At 38.4% G+C, this 27,867-nt stretch overlaps 1 protein-coding gene across 7 annotated transcripts in view; it reads left to right on the top strand.

The window, feature by feature from the left end:
* The window catches only part of inpp4b (inositol polyphosphate-4-phosphatase type II B), a 144,101-nt gene that overhangs the window by 74,431 nt on the left and 41,803 nt on the right, over positions 1-27,867 (top strand). For all 7 annotated transcript variants that reach the window (XR_009131712.2, XM_058082851.2, XM_058082838.2 and 4 more), the window contains 4 exons: positions 11,422-11,527; positions 15,951-16,017; positions 18,879-19,026; positions 26,170-26,300. Coding sequence is in view for 6 of the 7 variants with exons in the window: in XM_058082851.2 (XP_057938834.2) it covers positions 11,422-11,527; positions 15,951-16,017; positions 18,879-19,026; positions 26,170-26,300 (452 nt within the window). In the remaining variant the exon portion in view is untranslated. The remainder of the gene's footprint in view (positions 1-11,421; positions 11,528-15,950; positions 16,018-18,878; positions 19,027-26,169; positions 26,301-27,867) is intronic.

Here is a 27,867-nt window from a genome sequence, read left to right as displayed (position 1 = left end):
CATTTGTTTACATTAATTAGATTAATTAGTTACAGTATGTCATCAAGGAGGCCTATTTGTTTATTATTAGGGGTAAGGCGCTTATTAGACCAGGGGGCTTTTCTTGTGTTGTTACTTTCTACTAGTTGTGGACTCCTATAGAGCAGCTACACACGATAACCCGCACAGAAAGCTTTCTAGATCTTCCAGAATCTACACCTATTCCTGCTGTTTTTTTCTTGGATGTTCAAAAGTAGTGCTGTAGCGAAAAAGTGAACGTGATGTAATGCGTATGTAACGTGACTTCCTTAATTGTTTTGGGTTTTGTTTCGGGTTGATTAGCCTTGGCAGAGATGCGGCATTGTCTGGGTCCATGATCTGTGGACCCTTACGCCACCCATGTGTCCTCATTACGACGTACTTTTCTTTAGATACTGTACGTTTAAAAAAAGGCATGGTTTCACTTTCTCTTTTAGCTTTTAGCTCTCCCACAAATCTCCTGCAAAGCCCCACGCCGCATGGCAGGGCGCCGTCACCCTCATTAATCCGTTATTGTACACAACTTAGTCGCTCATCAAAGCGTCGCGGCTGACAGATAGTGTGTGTGATGAGCATTTAAACGCCCACCCTTCCACGCCGGCGGCATCTTAATGCACATTAGCTCGCCACAAAAGATGCCGCCACTTTTTTATTTTTTTATTTTTATAATCACACGTGCCCCCAGGATCAACATGTCCACTGCTGCTCGTCTGATGCGAGGCTGTACGGTAAAAAAAAAAAAAAATGTGCGGCAGCCCCGCGGCGGTGTTTACTGCGGCGCTCTTCAAGGAGAGAAGTGGGCGATAAAGTGGCAAAGAAAAAGACGGCCTGTGTAAATGCAACAATAATGACTATTTCCAATGTTTTTGTTTTCAGAGCTGAGAAGATAGCTTTTGCCGCACGCTTCCTTAAATATTTTCAAAACAGGAATGACACCACAGCAAATACGGGATGTGATTTACTTCTGACTGAGATGGCTTTTTCTTGGCTCACTGTTGTAATTACACGAGCTTTCAATCAAAGTCAGTCGCCATCATACAGATTTTTATTGATTTGTCTTGAATTTTCTCGAAAATTGCTTCTGCAGAAAATCTAAAGTCACATTCATTCATTCATTCATTTTCTACCGCTTATCCTCATAAGATGCTGGAGGCTATCCCAGGCTGTCTTCGGGCGAGAGGCGGGGTACTGGTTTCCAGCCAATCACAGGGCACATATAGACAAACAACCATTCACACTCACATTCATACCTATGGACAATTTGGAGTCGCTAATTAACCTAGCATGTTTTTGGAATGTGGGAGGAACCCGGGAGAACAATCGTTGTGGCATCGTTGTTTTGACATTTTGTCTAAAAATGCACTCCCCCCCTTTTCTTTTTCTTCTTTTCTATCCCCTCCTGCTCCGATCTGACCACTCCAAATTTGCAAAACAACAAAACATCATTCATTCATTTTCTACCGCTTATCCTCACGAGGGTATCGGGGGGTGTTGGAACCTATCCCAGCTGTCTTCGGGCGAGAGGCGGGGTACACCCTGGACTGGTGGCCAGCCAATCACAGGGCACATATAGACAAACAACCATTCACACTCACATTCATACCTATGGACAATTTGGAGTCGCTAATTAACCTAGCATGTTTTTGGAATGTGGGAGGAAACCGGAGTACCCGGAGAAAACCCACGCATGCACGGGGAGAACATGCAAACTCCACACAGAGATGGCCGAGGGTGGGATTGAACACGGGTGTCCTAGCTGTGAGGTCTGCGCGCTAACCACTATACCGCCGTGCAGCCCCGTCTAAAGTAACTTCAGATGTAAATGTCATTAGGCGTCAGTCATGTTACACTGATAAGACAATACCTTAGATAGAAGTAACAGTACAGTGCATGGAATCAGTGGAAAAATGTATCCTCCCATTCCATGTGGAAGTGGTACATTTTTGGCTTCTTAATTTGTCCTAACTGCTCAATCAGCGCGTACCAGCTGAGTAGCACAACTGATATGTTAAAGACCATAGGTATGAATGTGAGTGTGAATGGTTGTTTGTCTATATGTGCCCTGTGATTGGCTGGCCACCAGTCCAGGGTGTTGTACCCCGCCTACCCTGGTAGAAAATGAATGAATGAATGAATGGATTGGGACCATAACAGTCCCCCCCCATTGGGGCATTAAAGTACATTTTATCTTTAGTAGTAAATGTGATGGCTGTTTTTTTCATTACTTGTTTTCAAGCTCGGCTGCAGCAGCAAAAACCAAAAAAAAAAAAAGGCTATTTTGGTGCGCGTGAAGCTCTGTATTGATGTGATTTCATGCCAGCTCTTCTTGATTTCTCCCCTTAACAGCTTTGTCCATGCTGGTTTTGTTTTTCCCTGTTCATTCCTTGAAAGTCCCTGTGGATTATGGGGACCTGCTGAGGCCTGCAGTATGTGTGTGTTACCCAACATACTCTCTCTCTGCAGATTCAGTCTTCACATTCACTTCCTTCACCTTTTTAGAGTCAATGGAGCACAGAATCACTTTCTGCACAACCAAAGTCAACACTAACAACTGCAGCACACACACACACACACACACACACACACATTGTCCTTCACGCATACACACACACTTGTTTCTCCAGAAAAAGGCTTATTCCAAACAATATCTTGATTCTTGTGGTTATTTGCTGTATCAGTAGCACATTCTAATATGTTGCATCCTTTTATTGAAATAAATAAGCTTATAATAATAATAATAATAATAATAATAATTATTATTATTATTATTATTATTATTATTATTATTATTATTATTATTATTATTATTATATGTATATAATTATAATAATTACTATTATTATTATTTATTTATTATTATATGTATATAATTATACATATACAACAATTGCTTGTTATTATATAATAATAATAATAATTATTAGTATTATTATTGTTATTATTATTATTATACTATATAATAATTACCATTATTATTATTATAATTATACTATATAATAATAATAATAATAATAATAATAATAATAAACAATATATATATATTATAATAATAATAAAAATAATATAATAATAATAATAATAATAATAATAATAATAATTATTATTATTATTATTATTATTATTATTATTATTATTATTATTATTATTATTATTATTATTATGCCATGGCATGGATTGTGCATTTGTCTTACTGGGGGGATACAACCTGGGAGGAAAAAAAATAATAAAAATGCGGAACTTTAATAATAATAATAATAATAATAATAATAATATTTATTATTATTATTATTAAAGTTCCGCATTTTTATTATTTTAATAATAATAATTTTAATAATAATAATAATAATTTTCTGAAGAAAAACACATTTTCATGAATTTCATCAACAATTTCTTCCATTTCACAAACAATTGTGAAAAATTCATTCGGATTGGCACTTTTCTTTCGGAATGAGGTTACATTCTTTCCGTTTGAGCAAATAACCCGAAATATACCCCGAATATTTGGGTCCATGTATACTACTGTGGCTACTGTTTCTTTTTTCTAAATCCAGCTGCAGGAATCGATAGTTTATTTGTGAGTAGTTCAGGGGTGTTGCGTTGCATCGGCGGTATTAGCATTGGCTAGCAGTGTGTGAGTAACTCAATAAAAACAAGAGACAACTGCAATCCTCCTTGGGAGCATTGTGCAGTATTATCACGTCAGCCGTACAATAAAAGCAGTCCAACAAGTGAAATGCAGCAGGTTGCTTGTAAAGCACAGACAAAGATGCAGGGAAACAGCAGCACATATTAAAAGCTTTTATCAAGATGCTTTGCCGCACATCCTTGGGAATGTTAGTCGATAAAAAGTCATTTGTCTGCGTGTGTTTGTGTGTGTGTGTTTTGTTGCTGTTATTGAGTCGTAGGAGCTGCACAACAACTGATTGTTTAAAGCTATGATGAATGACTGAAGACGGGAGGGGGGGGGGTGCGGCTTTTATGTGCTTTCTAGTAAAAGTCAGTTCCCCTCCAGCTACAAAGTGGCCTGGCAGAGCTTTGAATGTTTTATATCGGCCGTCGCAGTCTGCTTTTTTTTCTTCGTTTTTTTTCATGTGATTGAAAAATGTACGTTGTGTGTATAGTTGAAGACTCGTACAATTACTGGAATTGCGACGTATTGGCACATAATGTACAAACATGTACGGGTTAGGGTCATTGAATACTCAAAATAAGCAGGTTTGCCCGCCTCTGCTTGGCCCCTCCAATCGCATCCGCTGATCGACATATTTACCTCGTTTCTGATATGTTGCAGACCAAACCACTATCTGTTTTTATTGGGTTCGCATTTATTTGGTCCGTCTGAGGGCGGGGGTCGGCAACCTTTACCATCAAAAAGGACATTTTACCAACTCGCTCACAAAAAAGAAAATAGAAAAGAAAAGAAAATTTTTTAAAAATACTTCATAATCGAAGGTAGCCACAACAAAGAGGCTGAAGAGCCACGGGTTGCTGACCCCTGGTCTCGGGCCTAACTGATTATTCCATTGGTTCCCAAACTTTACCAACTCAAGTTGCATTCTCAGAGCACTTAACTTATTATTACTATTATTATTTTTTATTATTATTATTTTAAAATTATTATTATTTATTTTATTTTTTTCTCAACTGGGCTCCATTTTTCCCGCCACTACATACTACGTGCTCCTCCGTTAATGACCCCCCCCCCCCCCACCGGCATGGTGACCAGAGAGCTACGTTCCAATCATAAACGATATAAGGTTCCTAAAATATTGTGACAGGTCAATAACACTCAATAGGTTATTACTTGGGCCTATAAATATTTTTTTAAATTGTGCAATAAATATTTTACAATAAAAATAATGTTAAAATAATTTAAAAATATTTTTAAAATAATTTAAAAATATTTTTTTAATAATTTTGAAATAATTTTAAAAACATTCTAAATAATTGTTAAATATTTTTTATAATCTTTTAATATTTTTTAAATAATTTTTATATTTAATAATTTTATAATTAATAAAATTGTGAAAAAATGAATAATATTTTTAATGACCTCTCATGGCCCACACTTTGGGGATCACTGGATTACTCAGTTAACACAAACTGGACTTCAAATTAACCGACTAGGAAAATAATGGTTTGTTGCCACCATATTTGAAAACTCAAAAATGTCTACATAACTACAACAAAATGCATTTTAAGTCTAGTAGAAATGATGCCATAAAGTATAAGCAGTATGGGACATTTACCAATGCTGTCACTTACTTCCTCTTGCTTGTTAGAGTCAGTCAAAGGTTTCTTCGCTGTCGTCTTCTTCTTCGGGAGCAATTACGAAGCCACAAGTTTGACAGAGACAAAACGTTGTGGAAAAAAAATAAATAGGCGGGCCTCGTCGGCTCATTAAAGGTGACGCTTCCCCTTCCTGTCAATGCGTAACGTCGCACGGTAGCTGCCTTTAACCCACTAAGCCCTTAAAGCGTTGAGGATGTGCTATTCATTGAGTGTGCGGCGGTGAAGGTCGTCAAGTCAGCAGCTCGCCTCTCCGCCATTGGATTGTCATTGATCGCCACTTAGCGCTCAGCCTCGTAGCGAGCCACCACGCACGAGACTCCCGAGCTGGAGACTGTAATTGTAGCATTAACACTGGAAACGTCCCGTGTTTCATTCAGGGAGCGTGCGACATTTTGAACTCAACTACTTTGGATCTTGGATCGAATCCAAATGAAGGTGTCTCGTTTGGGAAGGCTGGCTTTTTAAAGCAGATATAAGGAATAATTGTTTGGTTTTGTTCTTAATTTTGTACACTGTTGCACTAAACTCTGTATGCTCCAAATCTCATTCAACAATTTTTTTCCTAATGTTCCCCCCTTAGATGTTTTTTTTTTCTGTGTTTCATGTTCAACATGCTAAAGATTCCTTTCACCTGGGGGATTGTTCACAAAATAAAGCAACAATAAGAAATTATAGTCATCCTACAGTTTTGAACACTTACTATGGTACCCATTATGTAATTGGATGCTCATATCACCTCGTACTTCGGTACATGACAAAAAATAACATAAAATAAAATGGATGTAAAATAAAATAAAATAAAATAAAATAAAATAAAATAAAATAAAATAAAATAAAATAAAATAAAATAAAATAAAATAAAATAAAATAAAATAAAATAAAATAAAATTTTACAGGCTCCAGCACCCCCGCAACCCTTGTGAGGAAAAAACAGTAGAAAATGAATGAATTAATGAATGAAAATTTAATTTTAACTGTAGGGTGCCGAAATAAATTTTTTTTAATTATTTTAATAACATTTTATTTTATTTTATTTTATTTTTTGTCATGTACTGAAGTACGAGGTGATGTGAGCATCCAATGACATAATGGGTACCGTAGTAAGTGTTCAAAACTGTAGGGCTTTTTAGGTTGTAGGTTATTTTATTTTATTTTATTTTATTTTATTTTATTTTATGTTATGTTATGTTATGTTATGTTATGTTATGTTATGTTATGTTATGTTATGTTATGTTATGTTATGTTATGTTATGTTATGTTATTTTATTTTATTTTATTTTATTTTATTTTATTTTAATAAAATTACAATTATTTTAATAAAATTTTATTTTATTTTGTTTTTTGTCATGTACCGAAGTACGAGGTGATATGAGCATCCAATGACATAATGGGTACCATAGTAAGTGTTCAAAACTGTAGGACTTTTTATTTTATTTTATTTTATTTTATTTTATTTTATTTTATTTTATTTTATTTTATTTTATTTTATTTTATTTTATTTTATTTTAAGAACTTTAATTATATTAGGAAGGCAGAAAGTGAACAAATGTAACAGTTACTGATTGTAAAAGTACCATATGGGGGTAGGATTTAATAAGCTTTGCTTCTTCCTACTCCTTTTGGACATGTGGAACTGTGAACTGATTATGGGATGCACTCAATTGTAATCTGATGCATGTTCAAATGAAATAAAACCATTACCATATTTATGGATGGAGTATCACAAAGAGACCACATTAGCCTGCTATTTTACATTTCAAAAAAAGATCACTCTGCTGTCCAAATACTGCAGAGTCACATGACAACCAGTTGAGTCTGGCCCACGTAACTCTAGGAAAGCTCAGCATGCCGCATTACGATGGTGGGTCCCGAGTCCCAACATCTGTCCTCAGCTATATTTAGCATGCAGCTTTATGTGGGTCAAGAATCCCATCTACTATAGCCCTCCAGTGCTAGACTGCAGCGCTCTAGCATTCCGTGTCTGTGCTGCATCCCAAAATCTGTTATTTTGCTTCTCTGGCCACTCCCTTTCCTAAGGCATCACACTTTTTTGATGGGTAAAGATTTATATTTCATATTTACTACAAATAGTATTATACTTTGAAACAATTTTTGCACATGCCTGCCACCTACAGGGCTGGAGTCAAACAATCATATTTTATATACGGTATATTTCAATCACGTCAGGCTGTCAACTATAAGATTGTTTGGCCTTGGATGGCTGCCATTCCATTTGAAAATGTGACTCTCTTGTCACCGGGAAATAAATCAGCATTTTTACGAACGGGTGTTTGACAATCGAGGAAAAAGAACAATTGAGCATGAATGTCGCAAACTCACACAATGAAGGTTCACATTTTTTTACAAAAACATCTTTGAGAAACTTCTCATCAGAATCTAAACAAATGGACGTCTTTGTCACTTAACTTTCTTATGGCCTAGACATTTATATACCCATACATCTATTTTCTATGCCACTTGTCCCCACAAAGGTTGCAGGTATGCTGGAGCCTATCCCAGCTGACAGTGGGAGTCACAATGTCATCTCACAAAAAAAAACACTAAACTCATCACACAGCAACTTAACACTCAACATGTGTATCCTGGAGCCTATCCCAGCTGACTGTGATTGATAGGCGGGGTACACCCTGGATTGGTTGCTTGCCAATCACAGGGCACATATAGACAAACAACCATTTACACTCGCATTCATATTCACATTCATATTTATGAATTCATTCATAAATATCCTCACACTGTAGTAAAATTTCCAAAGATTATTTGTGAAGAAAGTTGAAATGCCACTAATTATAACAGTGGGAGTCACAGTGCCATCTCACAAAAAACCCACTAAACTCATCACACAGCAACTTAACACTCAACATATGTATGTTGGAGCCCATCCCAGCTGACTGTGGGAGTCACAGTGTCATCTCACAAAAAACACTAAACTCATCGCACAGCAACTTAACACTCAACATATGTATCCTGGAGCCTATCCCAGCTGACTGTGATTGATAGGCAGGGTACACCCTGGACTGGTTGCTAACCAATCACAGGGCACATATAGACAAACAACCATTCACACTCACATTCATATTCATATTCACATTCATTCATTTTCTACCGCTTATCCTCACGCTGTAGTAAAATTGACAAAGATTATTTGTGAAGAAAGTTGAAATGCCACTGATTATAACAGTGGGAGTCATAGTGCCATCTCACAAAAAAAACCCCACTAAACTCATCACACAGCAACTTAACACTCAACATATGTATGTTGGAGCCCATCCCAGCTGACTGTGGGAGTCACAGTGTCATCTCACAAAAAAAACACTAAACTCATCGCACAGCAACTTAACACTCAACATATATGTATGTTGGAGCCCATCCCAGCTGTCAGTGGGAGTCACATTGCCATCTCACAACAAAAACACACTAAACTCATCACGCAGCAACTTAACACTCAACATATGTACCGATGAAATATACAAACAAGTACTAATATGACTTTTCCCATAATGCATTGTGTCTGACACAGATGCCCCCCCCCCCTCTTGTTTTTGCTATGACCTGTCAGTCTGCTCGATGTAGTGTCCAACCACTATAAACTGTCATTTTACACAAAACACGGCAGTCGTTCCTGGCTGGTCCACCAATTTTATAGCGCATTAAACTCAGTGATATTCCAATTCAGGGTCATTTTAAAGTAGACATTGAGTATTAAAAATATTAATAAAACATGCTAACATTAGCTTTCCTGGATGTTGTCATATTAAACTCCACAGGATTTCACATTGTCCATAGTCTCCTTTTGGATAAAATGCAATGCAATTAAGCAATTTAGATGTGTTTAAAGTGCAGACTTCCAGCTTTAATTCAGTGGGTTGAATATTAAGATACATAAAAATGTGAGTAATGAAAAAAACTATAATTTCAGGGGCTCAAAAGTCCGAGTGTGCCATTATATTTATATATAATTGATATATAATTAACTGCCATTATATAACTATAATTGGAATAGGTTTCATCACACAGGTAAAAAAGCCAAGTACATTAAAAAAACACTGCTGGTTGCCCATTGAACCAGGCTAGAAATGACTGAAATATTAAATATTTTTATAATATATAAATAGCTAGCATTAGCATACCAGTACGTCACAGTCTTAGAATGTGTCTTGTCCCACAGCCAAGGAGCAAGTGAAGTGGACATTTATTAGAACCTTTAAACTTGCTACATCACACTGCAAGAAGGGCGTGCCACCGCAGAGCAGGCGTTCCATGAGGACACCCACCGTACATAATTTACGTTTTTTTTTTTTCATATTTTTAGTCTTTTATTGTGTCACATTAAAGACCAGCTAAATCAAATCATATCGGCCACCCGAAAAACAAGCTGCTCGGGAGTTGAATTTGCCAACAGATGCTTTTTAGTTGATGCTTGGCTCCAAATCAGAACAAGCTGGCATTAGAGGATGGAGACATCGGAAAACAGCACGGGGGTGGGGGGTGGGAGGGGGGGGGGGTATGCCTTTGGGAGAGCCACCCTCCCCTGAATGTTAATCTGGCTTCTTCTGCGAGATGTGCATGGCGGCATTTCTTCAAAGTCAGGGTGACTTTTTACAAACCACGCTGGGGGAGGGGCGGCGATGCTGGAAGAGTAAACAATGCGACAGGTGGCTGGATTCATAAGGCAGACAACTGTGGCGTCCCACGTTTTCGTCAACATTGAATACATCAATACAATACAATCAATGATAATTTTGAGTCGGTAAACAGAAAAAGTGATTTAAGTCCATGTGTTTTCTTAACTAAATGTATTCATAATGATGCCTAAAAGAACATACTAACTTAAATTAAATTAAATTAAGTGACAAAAATAAAATAGTAAATAAAATTAAATAAAAATTTTAATTAAAAAATTTATTAAAAAACTTAAACTATATAAGGAAAGCAGGAAGTGAACAAATGTAACAGTTACTGATTGTAAAAGTACCAGTCTTTGGGCGAGAGGCGGGGTACAACCCTGGACTGGTCGCGAGCCAATCACAGGGCACATATAGACAAACAACCATTCACACTCACATTCATACCTATGGACAATTTGGAGTCGCTAATTAACCTAGCATGTTTTTTTTTGGAATGTGGGAGGAAACCGGAGTACCCGGAGAAAACCCACGCATGCACGGGGAGAATATGCAAACTCCACACAGAGATGGCCGAGGGTGGAATCGAACTCGGGTCTCCTGCGTGCTAACCACTTGTGGTATTACAAACACAATATTCATTCATTCATTCATTTTCTACCGCTTATCCTCACAAGGGTCGCGGGGGGTGCTGGAGCCTATCGCAGCTGTCTTCGGGCGAGAGGCGGGGTACACCCTGGACTGGTGGCCAGCCAATCACAGGGCACATATAGACAAACAACCATTCACACTCACATTCATACCTATGGACAATTTGGAGTCGCTAATTAACCTAGCACGTTTTTGGACTCCAGAGTACCCGGAGAAAACCCACGCATGCACGGGGAGAACATGCAAACTCCACACAGAGATGGCCGAGAGCGGAATTGAACTCGGGTCTCACACTCACATTCATACCTATGGACAATTTCACAGCATCCATATCAAACTTGCGCGGGCCGCACTAATATTAAACTTTCATATCAAGGCGGGGGCCTCAAACTAGTGGTCCTGTGGGCCACATCAGTGTTTGAGACCCCTGGTTTAGATTCTGTTCCACAGATGGCGCTAATGCACACGAAAGCTGCTTGCCAAACCGCCAATAAACAACAGAAGAAGAAAAAGAACGCAGTCTGACAACTTTCCGATTGAGCGGGTACAAGATACCTCAATCGGATTGGGGAAAGGAATATTCCACCCCTGGGAATCCCATTATATATTCATTGGGATTGGCACTTTTCTTTGGGAATGAGGTGTATACAAAGGTTACATTCTTTCCGTTTGAGCAAATAATCCGAATGGAATTGGAATATTTGGGTCCATGTATACGTGGCTATTGATAATAAGTTTTTTGGCTTTTTTGGCTAATAATGATACCATGTTATGCTAGCTCGTATTAAAAGTGCGCCGACTCGTCTGCTTTCAGGTCATCGGATGGTGGGTGTGCACCCGGAACTGTGGTGGTGAGTCGTCTGAAGATGGGCGAGATGGAGGAGGCGGAGCACATCACCACTGACGTACCGTCCCAGAAGGTACTAGCCTCTAAATACCACCTCTTGAGTCCATTCCACCAATGAGATTAGAGAAGCGTCTTTGGGATTTGTTCTGTTCTGTGTGTGTGTGTGAGTGTGTGTGTGTGTGTGTTAATCTCATACAAAGCGCTTGCCTCATCTCTGAAGCAAGGCATTTGCGTTGCAATATTCCTAATGGGATGCCTCCACACCAGGAATGACATCGTAGGTACTTTTCATTTTGCTTGAGTTTTCTTTCACCAAACAGCACAACTCCCAAGGCTCTTGTTGCTGTTGTGTGTGTGTGTGTGTGTGTGTGTGTGTATGTGTGTGTGAGAGCAAGTGTGTGTGTGTGTGTGCGTGCATGGCTGTCTTATATAATTGGCCGAGGGCTCCTACATGGCTGACTGACTTTTGGTTCTGCGCATTCATGTAGCTGGTGAAGGGAGGGTCCCTGCCAGGCTACACAGTGTCACTGACAATCTGCCCACATTGCCTTGATGAATCTGTCACCCCGTGTGTGTGTGTGTGTGTGTGTGTGTGTGTGTGTGTGTGTCTATCTGTGTGTGTGTGCTGTATCTTTTGCAAAAAGATGAAGGAAAAGACATGGCAAAAAAAACTAGAAGTTTCTTTGTGTCTGTGAGTTTGGGCCAGTGTGTGTGTGTGTGTGTGTGTGTGTGTGTGTGTGTGTGTGTGGCGTCGCCGCACAACTTTTGCTGTTTGTTGTCATCATCTTTGTTGTGCGTGCACGTGTGTGTGTGTGCTGTTTTTTTTTAGGCTGAAGATGAGAGACATGACAGAAATTGATAAAGGCTAGTGTGTGTTTGTGCATGCTGGTGTGTGTGTGTGTGCATTTGTGGGTTGTGACTACACACTTCATATGTGTGTGTTGTTTATTTTTGTAAGAGATGAAAAAAAAAAAAACGGGTAAAAATATGGCAGAATTGTGAGTTGTATTATTAGAGTTTTTTTTTTTTAGGAAAGACAAACTTTATCGCCACATCCTATGATGACGTTTTAAAAAAATAGCTTTTTAGCTTTAGCTTTGTGTTTTAATATATGTGTGTTGAATTTGTTAGCAATTACCCACATGCTCTAGAGCTAGCTAGTCGTTGTAGCATGCCTCAAAAATGGCCAAAATTTGGGGCTGCACGGCGGTCAAGTGGTTAGCGCGCAGACCTCACTGCGAGGAGACCCGAGTTCAATCCCACTCTCGGCCATCTCTGTGTGGAGTTTGCATGTTCTCCCCGTGCATGCGTGGGTTTTCTCCCACATTCCAAAAAAAAAAACATGCTAGGTTATTTAGCGACTCCAAATTGTCCATAGGTATGAATGAGAGTGTGAATGGTTGTTTGTCTATATGTGCCCTGTGATTGGCTGGCCACCAGTCCAGGGTGTACCCCGCCTCTCGCCCGAAGACAGCTGGGATAGGCTCCAGCACCCTCCATAACCCTTGTGAGGATAAGCGGTAGAAAATGAATGAATGAATGAATATTGTGTTAGTAATACCACAAGTGGTTAGCACGCAGGAGACCCGAGTTCAATTCCATCCTCGGCCATCTCTGTGTGGAGTTTGCATGTTCTCCCAGTGCATGCGTGGGTTTTCTCCGGGTACTCCGGTTTCCTCCCACATTCCAAAAAAAAACATGCTAGGTTAATTAGCGACTCCAAATTGTCCATAGGTATGAATGTGAGTGTGAATGGTTGTTTGTCTATATGTGCCCTGTGATTGGCTGGCCATCAGTCCAGGGTGTACCCCGCCTCTCGTCTGAAGACAGCTGGGATAGGCTCCAACACCCTCCATAACCATAAGCAGTAGAAAATGAATGAATGAATGAATATTGTGTTAGTAATACCACAAGTGGTTAGCACGCAGGAGACCCGAGTTCAATTCCATCCTCGGCCATCTCTGTGTGGAGTTTGCATGTTCTCCCAGTGCATGCGTGGGTTTTCTCCGGGTACTCCGGTTTCCTCCTACATTCCAAAAAAAAAACATGCTAGGTTAATTAGCGACTCCAAATTGTCCATAGGTATGAATGTGAGTGTGAATGGTTGTTTGTCTATATGATGTTTTTCCTTCATGAGAACCCTGCTCCTCTTACTGTACTCAAGGAAACAAGGAGGTAAGGTAGCACTCTTGTTAGGGAGGAGACTTAGTGTGTTTTTTTTTTGAGTGAAAAAAAGTGGCGTCCCTCATGAATATGTTTCTGACCCCCATTGAAAAACAAGACGATGACCTTTGATCATGAACGCATCAACCACACATTAACAATTAGCGAGAGCCCTCTCGAACAGCTGAGGCCGTTTTTCCTCCTCATCACGTTATCCAGCGCGACATCTCAGCCGGAAATGTTCCTCCGTGTTATTATATGATAGGAAGTCTGACTCGGAATCAGTTTGCCGAGCCGTGCGGCTTGATGGATGAGGCCTAGTCGTCGTAATGGTTCTTTCCCGTGACAGTTTTTTGCCTGTCTAACCTCGTTTAATGACTCATGGCTGCCACAGAGCCACAAAGATTGTGGCTTGTCACTATTTGTGTGAAGAGGAGAGAAGAAGTAATGCATGAGCGTGTTCTCTCCGGCATCACAAGCATAAAATCCCTGTCAGACCGGGATGGATAGGATCGGGATGCCAGGTATATTTATTGTTAGAGTTTAGTTCTGTCTGTGGAAGAGACCCGTTTGGCGCAGGTAGCTGGGTTGTTTTTCACTTTTCTGACCGAAAATTGTTCTATATTCATGTTAAACGATGCTAAAGCGTCAGATAACGACAATTATATGGCTCTGTGCGCTTGGTTTTACAGACTTTTTTCTTACACTTACCAACTAAACCTACTGTACGTCTACAAAATTCCCAAGGAGTCGTTGGGATTGTGAGCAGTCACAGCAAAGTGGGTGTTCCTAGAGGCGGGCCATGGGTGGAATAAATTCAACAGACTGTTTGGGTGGGAAGCAGGAAATCAGTTGAAACACTGCAGGAGCAGGTGCACAATCTGAAAGACCTAGAAAGCTTTCATGTGTAGCTTGATAATACTTATTATTTTTATATTAATAATAAAATTAATTATTAAAATGTAAATTATTAAATAACATTTTTATTATTAAATTATTAAATTAAATTATTAACATATTATTAAAAATAATAATAAAATAATAAATAAATTATGTTTTATTATGTTTGCAGTAGGCAAATTTGATTACGTTTGTGGGTACCTTGATAATACTTATTATTATTTTATATTAATCATAAATTAATTATTAAAATGTTAATTATTAAATACATTTTTTATTATTAAAACATTAAATTATTGAAATATTATTACAAATAATAATAAAAATTAATAATAAATAGAAATAAATTCAGTATTACTTTTGCAGTAGGCAAATTTCCTTACGTTTGTGGGTAGCTTGGTAATACTTATTATTATTTTATATTAATAATAACATTAATTATTAAAATTTAAATTATTAAATAACATTTTTATTATTAAATTATTAAAATAAATTGTTAAAATATTATTTAAAATAATAATAATTAATAATGAATAGAAATAAATTCAGTATTATGTTTGCAGTAGGCAAATTGTATTACGTTTGTGGGTAGCTTGATAATACTTATTATTATTATTTTATATTAATAATAACATTAATTATTACAATTTAAATTATTAAATAACATTTTTATTATTAAATTATTATATTAAATTATTAAAATATTATTAAAAATAATAAAAAAAAATTATAATGGAAATAAATAACATTTTTACTATTAAATTATTATATTAAATTATTAAAATATTATTAAAAATAATACTAAAAATTTATAATGGAAATAAATTATTACGTTATTACGTTTGCGGGTGTAACGGCGCGCCATAAAGGCGGGAAAATATCTCAATGCAGCGCCTCACGTGTTTTCAGACAGTCCTTTTCAATTTCGCTCGTTGTTGTTGTGCATTGGGGCAAAGTTACATGAGCTCTTCCCACGTTCGATTCCCACGTTCAAAATGTCGTTCTCCTGGTGGTGTATGTTTCTAATAGCATATGATAAAATGTGAAATATGAAACGTAATTCAATACAGAGGCTAGCGTGCACCTTTATCTGCACATGAATAAACGAGACACGCAACAGAGTAAAAATGGTCCTGATTGAAGCTCTGCCCTCTCAGCCTTGGAGAGGGTTACTCCTTTTGTTAGTAGTTTGAAGTGAAGGAGAACTACAATGGAGTCCTGATGGTGGTGCTGGTAATGAGCATCCTGCCACAGGGCAATCAGCGAGGTCGCAGCGGGGCGTTTTGTGATTGCACCGCGAGACCGCTGGTCAGAATGAAATGGCGCCTTTTCAGTACTTCATTTCCACAGATTTACTTCATTCTTCATTAGAGAACTGTGTATTTGTACAGAAACTATATGTTGATACTAGCGACTTGTTCTGTGCTTTACAGAGTCCCTTGGTTTGTGACTCTGGATCCCACAGCTGCATCGAAAGAGACCGCCTCCTGACAGGACCAGGTACAAGAGTCACCTTCTTGATACTAATATATTCACAGCTTTTTTTAATGGGGGGGGGGGGCACAACTCATTTTTTTCCTCAAAGATTCAATGTTGTAAAAAAAATAAAAAATCCAATATTTCAGTTAATCATATTATCAAAAACTGGGGCTGCACGGTGGTCGAGTGGTTAGCGCGCAAACCTCACAGCTAGGAGACCAGGGTTCAATTCCACCTTCGGCCATCTCTGTGTGGAGTTTGCATGTGGGTTTTCTCCCACATTCCAAAAACATGCTAGGTTAATTAGCGACTCCAAATTGTCCATAGGTATGAATGTGAGTGTGAATGGTTGTTTGTCTATATGTGCCCTGTGATTGGCTGGCCACCAGTCCAGGGTGTACCCCGCCTCTCGCCCGAAGACAGCTGGGATAGGCTCCAGCACCCCAGCGACATTCCAAAAACATGCTAGGTTAATGGCTGGAATAAACTTTGGGGCTACACGGGCTACAAGTGGTTAGCACGCAGACCTCACTGTGAGGAGACCCGAGTTCAATCCCACTCTCGGCCATCTCTGTGTTCTCCCCGTGCATGCGTGGGTTTTCTCCGGGTACTCCGGTTTCCTCCCACATTTCCTCCCACATTCCAAAAACATGCTAGGTTAATTAGTGACTCCAAACTGTCCATAGGTATGAATGTGAGTGTGAATGGTTGTTTGTCTATATGTGCCCTGTGATTGGCTGGCCAACAGTCCAGTCCAGGGTGTCTCTCGCCCGAAGACATTCTGCATGCTAAACTGTAAATAAACAAGTATTCCAATATCTACAGTGTAAACAAAAAAATTTCCAAGGAGACCCGAGTTCAATTCCACCCTCGGCCATCTCTGTGTGGAGTTTGCATGTTCCCCCAGTGCATGTGTGGGTTTGTGTCGCATGGTTTCCAGTCAGTATCAGCAGATTCTTGCCAACAATGCTGAAGAAACATCCAGGGAATTCCCAGATGGGATACTGTACATGACAGGAGTCAATCATTGTTTATGTCTTTGGCTGTTAAACTGTTATTTTGAGCAGCCTTCTTCATCCAAAAGTCTAACAATGTTGCCCTTCATTGAATTCAACTTGAGTTGCCCTTTCAGGTAACTCACTTAGAGGCCAGACTTTGCACTATTTTTTCATTCGCCATTCAATTAAAATGGGATGTTTTGGCGTTTTGGGGGCTTAAGTGACATTTAGCAAGGATTGAAAGCTGTCCATCAGCAGTAAGTGAGAGAAAACTATGCGCCCCCCTCCCCACAACAATGTGAACGCTTGTTGTCATGGCAATAAGCAGACCTCGCCAGTTGCAATTTAGTCCACCATTTTTATTACCTTTCATGCACGCAGGACAGGGTGGGGAGGGGTGGGGGGAAGGAGGGGGGGATCTCAGGAAGTCATTTTCTAAAGAGGTGTAAGGACGAGCAACAGTGGGGTTGATGGTAATGGTAATGGTAATGGTAATGGTTTTATTTCATTTGAACATGCATCAGATTACAATTGAATGCATCCCATAATCAGTTCACAGTTCCACATGTCCAAAAGGAGTAGGAAGAAGCAAAGCTTATTATTCATTCATTCATTTTCTACCGCTTATCCTCACAAGGGTCGCGGGGGATGCTGGAGCCTATCCCAGCTGTCTTCGGGCGAGAGGCGGGGTACAACGTGGACTGGTGTCTAGCCAATCACAGGGCACATATAGACAAACAACCATTCACACTCACATTCATACCTATGGACAATTTGGAGTCGCCAATTAACCTAGCATGTTTTTGGAATGTGGGAGGAAACCGGAGTACCCGGAGAAAACTCACGCATGCACGGGGAGAACATGCAAACTCCACACAGAGATGGCCGAGGGTGGAATTGAACCCTGGTCTCCTAGCTGTGAGGTCTGTGCGCTAACCACTAGACCGCCGTGCCGCCAAAGCTTATTAAAATAGTTTAATTAATTTAATTTAATTAATTAATTTGTTCACTTCCTGCTTTCCTAATATAGTTTAAGTTCTTTATTTTTTTTATATATTTTTTATTTTTATTATTTTTTTATTTTTCATTCATTCATTTTCTACCGCTTTTTCCCCACAAGGGTCTCCTAGCTGTGAGGTCTGCGCGCTAACCACTAGAACACCGTGCCGCCAAAGCTTATTAAATTAATTTAATTAATTAATTTGTTCACTTCCTGCTTTCCTAATAACGTTTAATAAAGTTCTTTATTTTTTTATATATTTTTATTTTATTTATTTTTTTATTATTATTTAGATTTTTTTTTTTTTTCATTATTATTATTATTTTTTTTTTTTACTGTATGGTACATACATTGCAGTGCAGTGCCGCGTTGTACTTTGTCAATCCGCTGCAGCCTAAAGCAGCCTACCTCCCATTTCTATGTCCAACTCGCTCGTTTGAATGCTTCCACTTTCATTTCACAGTGGACGCTTGCGAACAACTTATTGACTGACTTCCTGTCTGACTGCAGCAGGAGCGGTAAACAGCGTTTGAGGCGCGCGGCGGCGGCTTCCTCGGCTTCCTCGGCTCCTGCTGCTGCTGGCGTGCAGATAAGAGCATTAGCGCTCTGCTTCTTCGCTGCCGACATCTGGACTGGCGTTTTTTTAGTCACCGGCAAGACGTGTGGCAATTTAAATTGGCTTGATGGGGAAGACGGCAGGAAAAATGTCCAAAAAATATGTCTTTCATACAGTAAACATGCAATTAAAATGAAAATAGAGCAGTGATGAAAAAAAAAGCGGGAATGGAAGACACAGCTCTTCCTGGTTTGTGTCCTGTCTTAGTTTGCTAGCAGGGCTTTTATTTTTGTAGGGTTTTAATTCTCGGCCTTCCTGTCGTCTACAGTGTTCACCAATCCAGTATGCAAAGTCTACAGGTTCCAAACTGTGGACAACAAGTGGATGCTGGTACGTGAACAAATGGAGGAGTGCACGTTGTCCTTCAGCATCCCCAAGCAGTTGCTGTCACTCTACATGCAGGAGGACATGAGCAGGTAAGACATCCTGTTGGCTAGTCCGCTTGTCGGCCATTTTTGTGGAACGTGTTGTAGACTGGCAGCCATGTTCATGGAGTGTGGAGTGTGTTCCAACATGTCAGCCATCTTTGTGGCACATTCAACGTGACTGTGGAGCATGGGCTAGTAGAATCCTAGCCTTGTTTATCAAGTCTGTTGCAGCGTGGCGGCCATTTTTGTGGAACATGTAGCATGTCAGCCATCTTTGTGGCACATTCAACGTGACAGTGGCGCATGGGCTCATGGAATCTCAGCCTTTTTTTATCAAGTCTGTTGCAGCGTGTCGGCCATTTTTGTGGAACATGTTGTAGCATGTCAGCCATCTTTGTGGCACATTCAACGTGACAGTGGCGCATGGGCTCATGGAATCTCAGCCTTTTTTTATCAAGTCTGTTGCAGCATGTCGGCCATTTTTGTGGAACATGTTGTAGCATGTCAGCCATCTTTGTGGCACATTCAACGTGATTGTGGAGCATGGGGACTCGTGGAATCTCAGCCTTGTTTATCAAGTTTGTTGCAGTGTGTCGGCCATTTTTGCGGAGTTGCTTGTGAAGAACGTCAGGGCATGTGGGCCGGCCATGTTTGTGGAGTGTGTTGCAACATGTCGGCCATTTTTGTGGCAATTTTCATGAGCTATATTGTATGGTCATATCACCTTGTACTTCGGTATAAAAATAAAAATAAAAATAAAAATAAAAATAAAAATAAAAATAAAAATAAAAATAAAAATAAAAATGTTTCAAGTTAAAACCAAAAATTTTTAAAAATCAATTATATTAGGAAAGCAGGAAGTGAACAAATGTAACAGTTACTGATTGTAAAAGTACCAGATGGAGGGGTAGGATTTAATAAGCTTTGCTTCTTCCTACTCCTTTTGGACATGTGGAACTGTGATCTGATTATGGGATGCACTCAATTGTAAATGAAATAAAACCATTAGCATTATGTCGCTACATTTGTGCAATGTGATGCAGCTTGTTGATGGAACCTGTTGTAGCATGTTGGGTATTTCCATGGGGTGTATTGCAGCTGGTGTTGTGAAGTGTTTTGCCGCTTAGGGGAGCGTGTTGCAGACCATCATACGGCCATGTTTTGTCGGAACATGTCAGCCATATTTGTGGATCATGTCGCTACAGGCTGGCTATATTTGCGGAGCGTGTCGCTGGTTGGCTTTACACTTTCCAGCATGATGCTGGTGGTCGCCTTTTTTACAACATCGGTAATATTCACCAAAATACGTTTATGTTTACTAACACTTTAAAGCTATCTGATCTATTTTTAGGCAGATGCTTCTTCTTCTTTTATGGCTTGACAGCAAAGCACAGTGGTTAAATGGGATTTTTTGTTTGACACGAAATAGAAGCTAATTTGCTTTCCACTCGGATCATTGCAGCTAAATTTAGACTTGGAAAACAGAATTATTTATTAGCGTCTTATCACTATAATACAGCACACGAGAGCACAGCGGGTAGCAAAAGACGACTACCATATACAATGTTTGTCTAGTAATCCTCTTTTAGTGTTGTCTTGTTTTTATGAATGACGGCGGTGCAAAGTTGCCGGATGTTTGCGATAAACTTTCTTGTTTTGCGTTACGCAAATACAGCTTTGATGTGTTTTCTAATACGATTCCGCGTGGGAGAAGACGGCGCCTCTTCGCCGCACTCCTCGTTTAAAGCTAATGAATGCGCGCGATGCCAATTAAACACCATTCATTAAGAACTGTCTCATTAATGGTAAAAAAAAAAAACCTTCGGGTGCTTATTAATAAACAAGATGTGCTAATGCGTGTCAAGATCACCAGGGTGACATTTGTATTGACTCCAGCTTTTTGGGATGAAAGAAGACCCCCACCTCCCCCTACCCCCCCCCCCCCCCCCGCCCCACTTTTAATTTCACTTTCACTTTTCACTCCTCTTCATACGGGATTTATTGAGCGATCCCACAAAAGTCCCCCCCCCCTTTCCGTGATTAAAACAGAGCAGGCACAATAACATAGCATGAAATAAAGGTGGCCAAGGGACAGGTCCCGGCTCTCCGGGACACCTACGGTAAATTTATAGCTCCATTACAGTCAAGTGACCTTCATCAGACGTTTGATGTCATAAATAAAATCTGTAGAAGAATTGTTTAGGGCTCCCTCAAGTAGATTATCTTAGTTGATATGGGGAATGATGAAAAATGGCAGCAGAAAGCCCATTGGGTGATTACGTACATAAGAACGCTTTCAATTTATGGGCCCAAGCCCGAGAATGAAAGCTACACCAGTTAAGGCAATTTCATGCAACAATACTGTAATTAATAATTTCACGCTAAAATAACAGTCGCGGTTGAACATAGTCACGGATTTGGTCATGTTTGAAAACATTTTTTTCCTATATTTTCCAATAACTTAATGTTGACGCTACACAAGCTTGTTGCTGTGGTAAATGTGTTAGCATTAGTGGACTTTTGGAGGTCCCAAAAAAAAGGACAGCATTGTTAGTCCAGCGAGCGGCATCATGAAACGTCTATCACGTAACGTTACGTTACTGTGTCTTTAAATGTAGATAGCGTTCATTTGTTTGTATGTAACATAATAACTTTGTATTTGTTTATATGCATGTATGTCATTTTGTATTTGTAAAACAACTGCATCAGTCTAATACGCGTATTATTTTCATGTTGTGTTATATGCTTTATATATTAATTGTATTCATTCATTCATTTTCTACCGCTTTTCCTCACAAAAAAATAAATAATAAAAAATAATTTAATAAAAACAAACAAAATAAAAATAAAAATAATTATGTAATGTTCTTTCATGGATACTAATGCTTATAATAATTATTATCATTATTTTTAATTAAATAAAATTTAATAAATATTTAAAATAATTATCAGTCTAGCCTATTTATTTGAAAATATTCATTCATTCATTCATTTTCTACCGCTTATCCTCACGAGGGTCACAGGGGTGCTGGAGCCTATCCCAGCTGTCTTTTTCAAGCAAGAGGCGGGGTACACCCTGGACTGGTGGCCAGCCAATCACAGGGCACATATAGACAAACAACCATTCACACTCACATTCATACCTATGGACAATTTGGAGTCGCTAATTAACCTAGCATGTTTTTGGAATGTGGGAAAGAAACCGGAGTACCCGGAGAAAACTCACTTGTTTGCTCCCAAATGTTCCTGTCGTGAGGACTCCTGGCTTTCCGTGCACTCAGCTTCGTGTACTTCCTGTTGTTATTCGTGCAGCCGAGCTTCTAAGCTCCCTTTGTGTCATTCCGACGCTCCGCTTTCCGGCAAAGACTTTGAACTGCCTTTTTGTGTCTTCCTGTTGTGCCTTGCTCCTCGGAATGCCATCTCGCTCACACGTCACTCCCATTCTCTAAACACTCCACTGGCCCCCATGTTTTTAATCCGTGTGTGGGGTTTAGTTGCCCCCATGTTTTTAATACCCATGGGGCTTATTTGCCCCCATGTTTTTAATACTTGTGGGGGTTTTGCCCCCATGTTTTTAATACTTGTGGGGGGGGTTTGCCCCCATGTTTTTAATACTTGTGGGGTTTATTTGCCCTCATGTTTTTAATACTTGTGGGGTTTATTTGCCCCCATGTTTTTAATACTTGTTGTATTTTTTTGCCCCCATGTTTTTAATACTTGTGGGGGGGGGTTTGCCCCCATGTTTTTAATACTTGTGGGGTTTATTTGCCCTCATGTTTTTAATACTTGTGGGGTTTATTTGCCCCCATGTTTTTAATACTTGTTGGATTTTTTTGCCCCCATGTTTTTAATACTTGTGGGGTTTTTTGCCAGCATGTTTTAATACTTGTGGGGTTTATTTGCCCCCATGTTTTTAATACTTGTGGGGGGGGTTTGCCCCCATGTTTTTAATACTTGTGGGATTTTTTTGCCTCCATGTTTTTAATACTTGTGGGTTTTTTTTGCCAGCATGTTTTAATACTTGTGGGGTTTATTTGCCCTCATGTTTTTAATACTTGTGAGGTTTATTTGCCCCCATTTTTTTAATACTTGTGGGGTCTTTTTGCTCCCATGTTTTTAATACTTGTGGGGTTTTTTGTCCCCATGTTTTTAATACTTGTGGGTTTTTTTGCCCCCATGTTTTTAATACTTGTGGGGTTTATTTGCCCCCATATTTTTAATACTTGTGAGGTTTATTTGCCCCCATGTTTTTAATACTTGTGGGGGGGGGGGGTTGCCCCCATGTTTTTAATACTTGTGGGGTCTTTTTGCTCCCATGTTTTTAATACTTGTGGGGTTTTTTTGCTCCCATGTTTTTAATACTTGTGGGGTTTATTTGCTCCCATGTTTTTAATACTTGTGGGGTTTTTTTGCTCCCATGTTTTTAATACTTGTGGGGTTTATTTGCCCCCATGTTTTTAATACTTGTGGGGTTTTTTTGCTCCCATGTTTTTAATACTTGTGGGGGTTATTTGCTCCCATGTTTTTAATACTTGTGGGGTTTTTTTGCTCCCATGTTTTTAATACTTGTGGGTTTTTTTGCCCCCATGTTTTTATACTTGTGGGGTTTATTTGTCCCCAAACTCCACACATAGATGACCGAGGGTGGAATTGAACTCGGGTCTCCTAGCTGTGAGGCCTACACGCTAACCACTTGACCACCGTGCAGCCACATTATAAATTGAATCCATTATTATGACTATTATTATTACCTGTGAGCCGTCAGCCATTTGTATGGAATTTGGGCATTTGGCGAGTTTTTCCATTCATTCCTATTTCCATGACACCTGGTAGCGACCTCCATTGTGCTACATGGAATCAAACCATTTATTAATCAGAGCAGCCATCATGTCTTTGCAACCATAAGTCGGTGGTTCCAGTTTCTGTAACTTGTCCGTACTGTGATGTGTTTCTTTGACCATCGTTATATAACATATACGTACAGTAGCATTTCAATCAGCTGATCAGATGCGACCATTCATCTTCATATTGTTCATCGATGTGCACCTTTACCGTCCTCGTACAACAGCATGCTGATTAAATGGGCGGCAGGCAGCCTGTCTCCCGCATCCTTATCACCCCGAGCAGATGCTCCCCTGCTTGGGGTTATTTTATCCATCAGATCATCACACCATCGTTTTCTGATGCAAAACAGCGTCTAGGAATCATTCATTAGTAAAAAAAACTCACAATGGCCGATGAGGATATATAAACCGTCATGCATAAATAAAATGGAAAGAACCGCCTCCTCTTCATGTCCTTAACGAGCAAACAAATAACATGAAGTCCTGCTTATACATGAAACATTTCATTTCAAGACACAAAGAACGTTTTTTTTTTTTTGTTCTATTGTAGGCTTAATTGCGGAAAATTGGGCCCATTATTATGACAGTGTTGCGTCCCGCTGTGGATTTCATCGTCACACAAGCAGCTGATACATATATACGGCGATATGGTTATTAACACGGCCGGGGTGGGGGTGTGGGGGGTTGGGTGGATGAATGACAAGGGAAGCGATCCCTGCATTTTATAAAATATGTTGTGGTGGAGGGCGGCACGGCGGTCGAGTGGTTAGCATGCAGACCTCACATCTAGGAGACCAGGGTTCGATTCCACCCTCGGCCATCTCTGTGTGGAGTTTGCATGTTCTCCCCGTGCATGCGTGGGTTTTCTCCAGCTGGGATAGGCTCCAGCACCCCCCCGCGACTTTTGTGAGGAAAAGCGGTAGAAAATGAATGAATGACTTTTGTGGTGGAACCATGTGCCACAACATTAGGTACACCTCTAATGAGGGTTATGAAGGTGTACAAGATTCATGTTTATTGAAGTTGTTTTATTGAAAATGTTTTGTTGAAATTACATAACATTCACAGTCGGCCCGGTTCATTTAAATAAAGACACACTCTCTGGTTCTACCATATCTTACTTATTGTGTGGAAATATGGGCTAATAACTATAAAAGCAATCTTCACTCGCTAAATGTACTGCAAAAAAGGTCAGTAAGGATAATTCATAATGCCGCCTACAGAGAACATACTAACTCCTTATTTATAAAATCACAAATACTTCAACTAGTTCATCTTAGAACAGCTAAAATAATGCATAAGGCTAAAAATAAGCAATTAGCTAAAAATGTCAAAATTAAAATTAAAATTAAAATTAAAATTAAAATTAAAATTAAAATTAAAATTAAAATTAAAATTAAAATTAAAATTAAAATTAAAATTAAAATTAAAATTAAAATTAAAATTAAAATTAAAATTAAAATTAAAATTAAAATTAAAATATATTAGGAACCCCCTTAAACTGTATTATGGAAAGCAGGAAGTGAACAAATGTAACAGTTACCGATTGTAAAAGTACCAGATGGAGGGGTAGGATTTAATAAGCTTTGCTTCTTCCTACTCCTTTTGGACATATGGAACTGTGAAAAACTGTGAAAAATTTTTAAATTTAAAAAATTTAACAATTTAAAAAATTAAAATAAAAAAATAAAACAAAAACCAAAATAATTTTTTTTAAAACAACTTAAACTATATTAAGAAAGCAGGAAGTGAACAAATGTATGATTGTAAAAGCACCAGATGGAAGGGTAGGATTTAATAAGCTTTGCTTCTTCCTACTCCTTTTGGACATGTGGAACTGTGAACTGATTATGGGATGCATTCAATTGTAATCTGATGCATGTTCAAATTAAATAAAACCATTACCATTACCAATTAACATAGCATGTTTTTGGAATGTGTGAGGAAACCGGAGTAAAATAAAAATAAATTAAAATAAAAATAGTATTAAAATAAAAATAAAATTTTAAACATTTTAAACATTTAAAAATTTAACAATTTAAAAAATGTAAAATAAAAAAAATAAAACAAAAAAAACAAAATTAAAACAAAATAAAAAAAACAACTTAAACTATATTAGGAAAGCAGGAAGTGAACAAATGTATGATTGTAAAAGCACCAGATGGAGGCGTAGGATTTAATAAGCTTTGCTTCTTCCTACTTTTTTTGGACATGTGGAACTGTGAACTGATTATGGGATGCATTCAATTGTAATCTGATGCATGTTCAAATGAAATAAAACCATTACCATTACCAAAGCACAGACACGATGCTCCCGTCCAAATATTTTTATTTGGTTTCTCTGCAGGGTGCAGGACCTGAAGGAGCTGGGGGAACTATCTCCTCACTGGGACAACTTACGCAAAGAAGTGATGACACGATACACAGGCGTCATCAGCTCCTACCAGGAGACGTTGGCTGAAATGGAGAAGGTTACCGGTAAGACTGTTTGTCCTCCCATCCGGCGTATACGTTCACGCATACAAAAGGCAGCGTAGCCGCAGACGCTTGGCCTGTCCTTGGCTCTTATTCTTCTTGTTCGTCTTCGTCTCCGGTGTCTTTGTGCGAGCTTTTTCTCCGCTACATGTAAATTAACTTTCACTGCTCTTATCATCGTCGCTTGTCCTTGGAATTCTCTCCGCCGCATTAAAATGCTGCAGCGGTCCTCGGCTGCACAGCAAACGCTACAGGCATCGAGCATGGTCACCCAGGGGCTTCTGCAAGGCTTATCAATTCAATAGTCGTCATATTTAAAGTTTACTCTTACTGTGTGGGAAGACATAACATTTAGGAGAATGTCTGATGAAAACCCAGTATGGCTTATCGTTTTTTTTTTTTTTGTTTTTTTTTAAAATGAGTATCACCATGGCATGCTGTCTGTTAACAGCAAGATACACACTGACTGCATTTAGTGTAAACATTCGTCACTGCAACGCACAAACCCAGCAGATGGTGGGAGGATAAAAAATTGACAGCACAAATTCACAGCACAAAACATATTTGATGTATGATTTTGTATGTTTTTTTGTTTTCCCGTCAGCTCTCCTCCTTTTTTCTCCCGCCCCATGTTGGCAAATACATGACATTGAAGCAGGACTATTATGATTTTTTACACTTTTCTGACCTATAAATGTAGTTAGAATGGTATGTAGTTAGAATAAATGTAGTTATAATGATACCCATTATGTCATTGCATGGTCATATCACCTCGTACTTCGGTACGTGACAAAATAATTAAAATAAAACATTTTAAATGAATAAAAGTGCAATTTACTGTTTACGCGGTACATTGTTGTTCATGTTTGATGTCATCTATTTATTCACCACATTATTATTATTATTATTATTATTATTATTATTATTTCTTATTATACGGGAGCCAGGCAACAACATTTGGTTGGCAATTTCACTGCTGTGTTATGGTGCAATGACAATAAAGGAAGTCAGTCTACCTACTTACCTACCTATCTATCTATCAATAAAAAATAAAAAATATTAATAAAAATCTAAATAATAATAAAAATAAAAAAATTATAAAAATATAAAAAATAAAAAACTTATACTTAAACTTATTATATTAGGAAAGCAGGAAGTGAACAAATGTAACAGTTACTGTTTTTGGAATGTGGGAGGAAACCGGAGTACAACAAAAATAAATAAAAAATAAAAATAGTAGCAAAAATAAAATGTAAAAATTAAAAAAAATTGAAAATTTGAAAATTTGAAAATTTGAAAATTTGAAAATTTGAAAATTTGAAAATTAAAAAATTTAAAAGCAAACAAACAAAAAACAAAATAAAAAAACAACTTAAACTATATTAGAAAAGCAGGAAGAGAACAAATGTATGATTGTAAAAGTACCAGATGGAGGGGTAGGATTTAATAAGCTTTGCTTCTTCCTACTCCTTTTGGACATATGGAACTGTGAAAAACTGTGAAAAATTTAAAAAATTTAAAAATGTAACAATTAAAAAAATTAAAATAAAAAAAATAAAACAAAAACCAA

Source organism: Doryrhamphus excisus, linkage group LG9 (assembly GCF_037039965.1).
Source record: "Doryrhamphus excisus strain RoL-2023G ecotype Guam linkage group LG9, RoL_Dexc_Guam_v1.1, whole genome shotgun sequence".
NCBI lineage: Eukaryota > Metazoa > Chordata > Actinopteri > Syngnathiformes > Syngnathidae > Doryrhamphus > Doryrhamphus excisus.
This window is presented reverse-complemented; position numbering and strand designations above follow the sequence as displayed.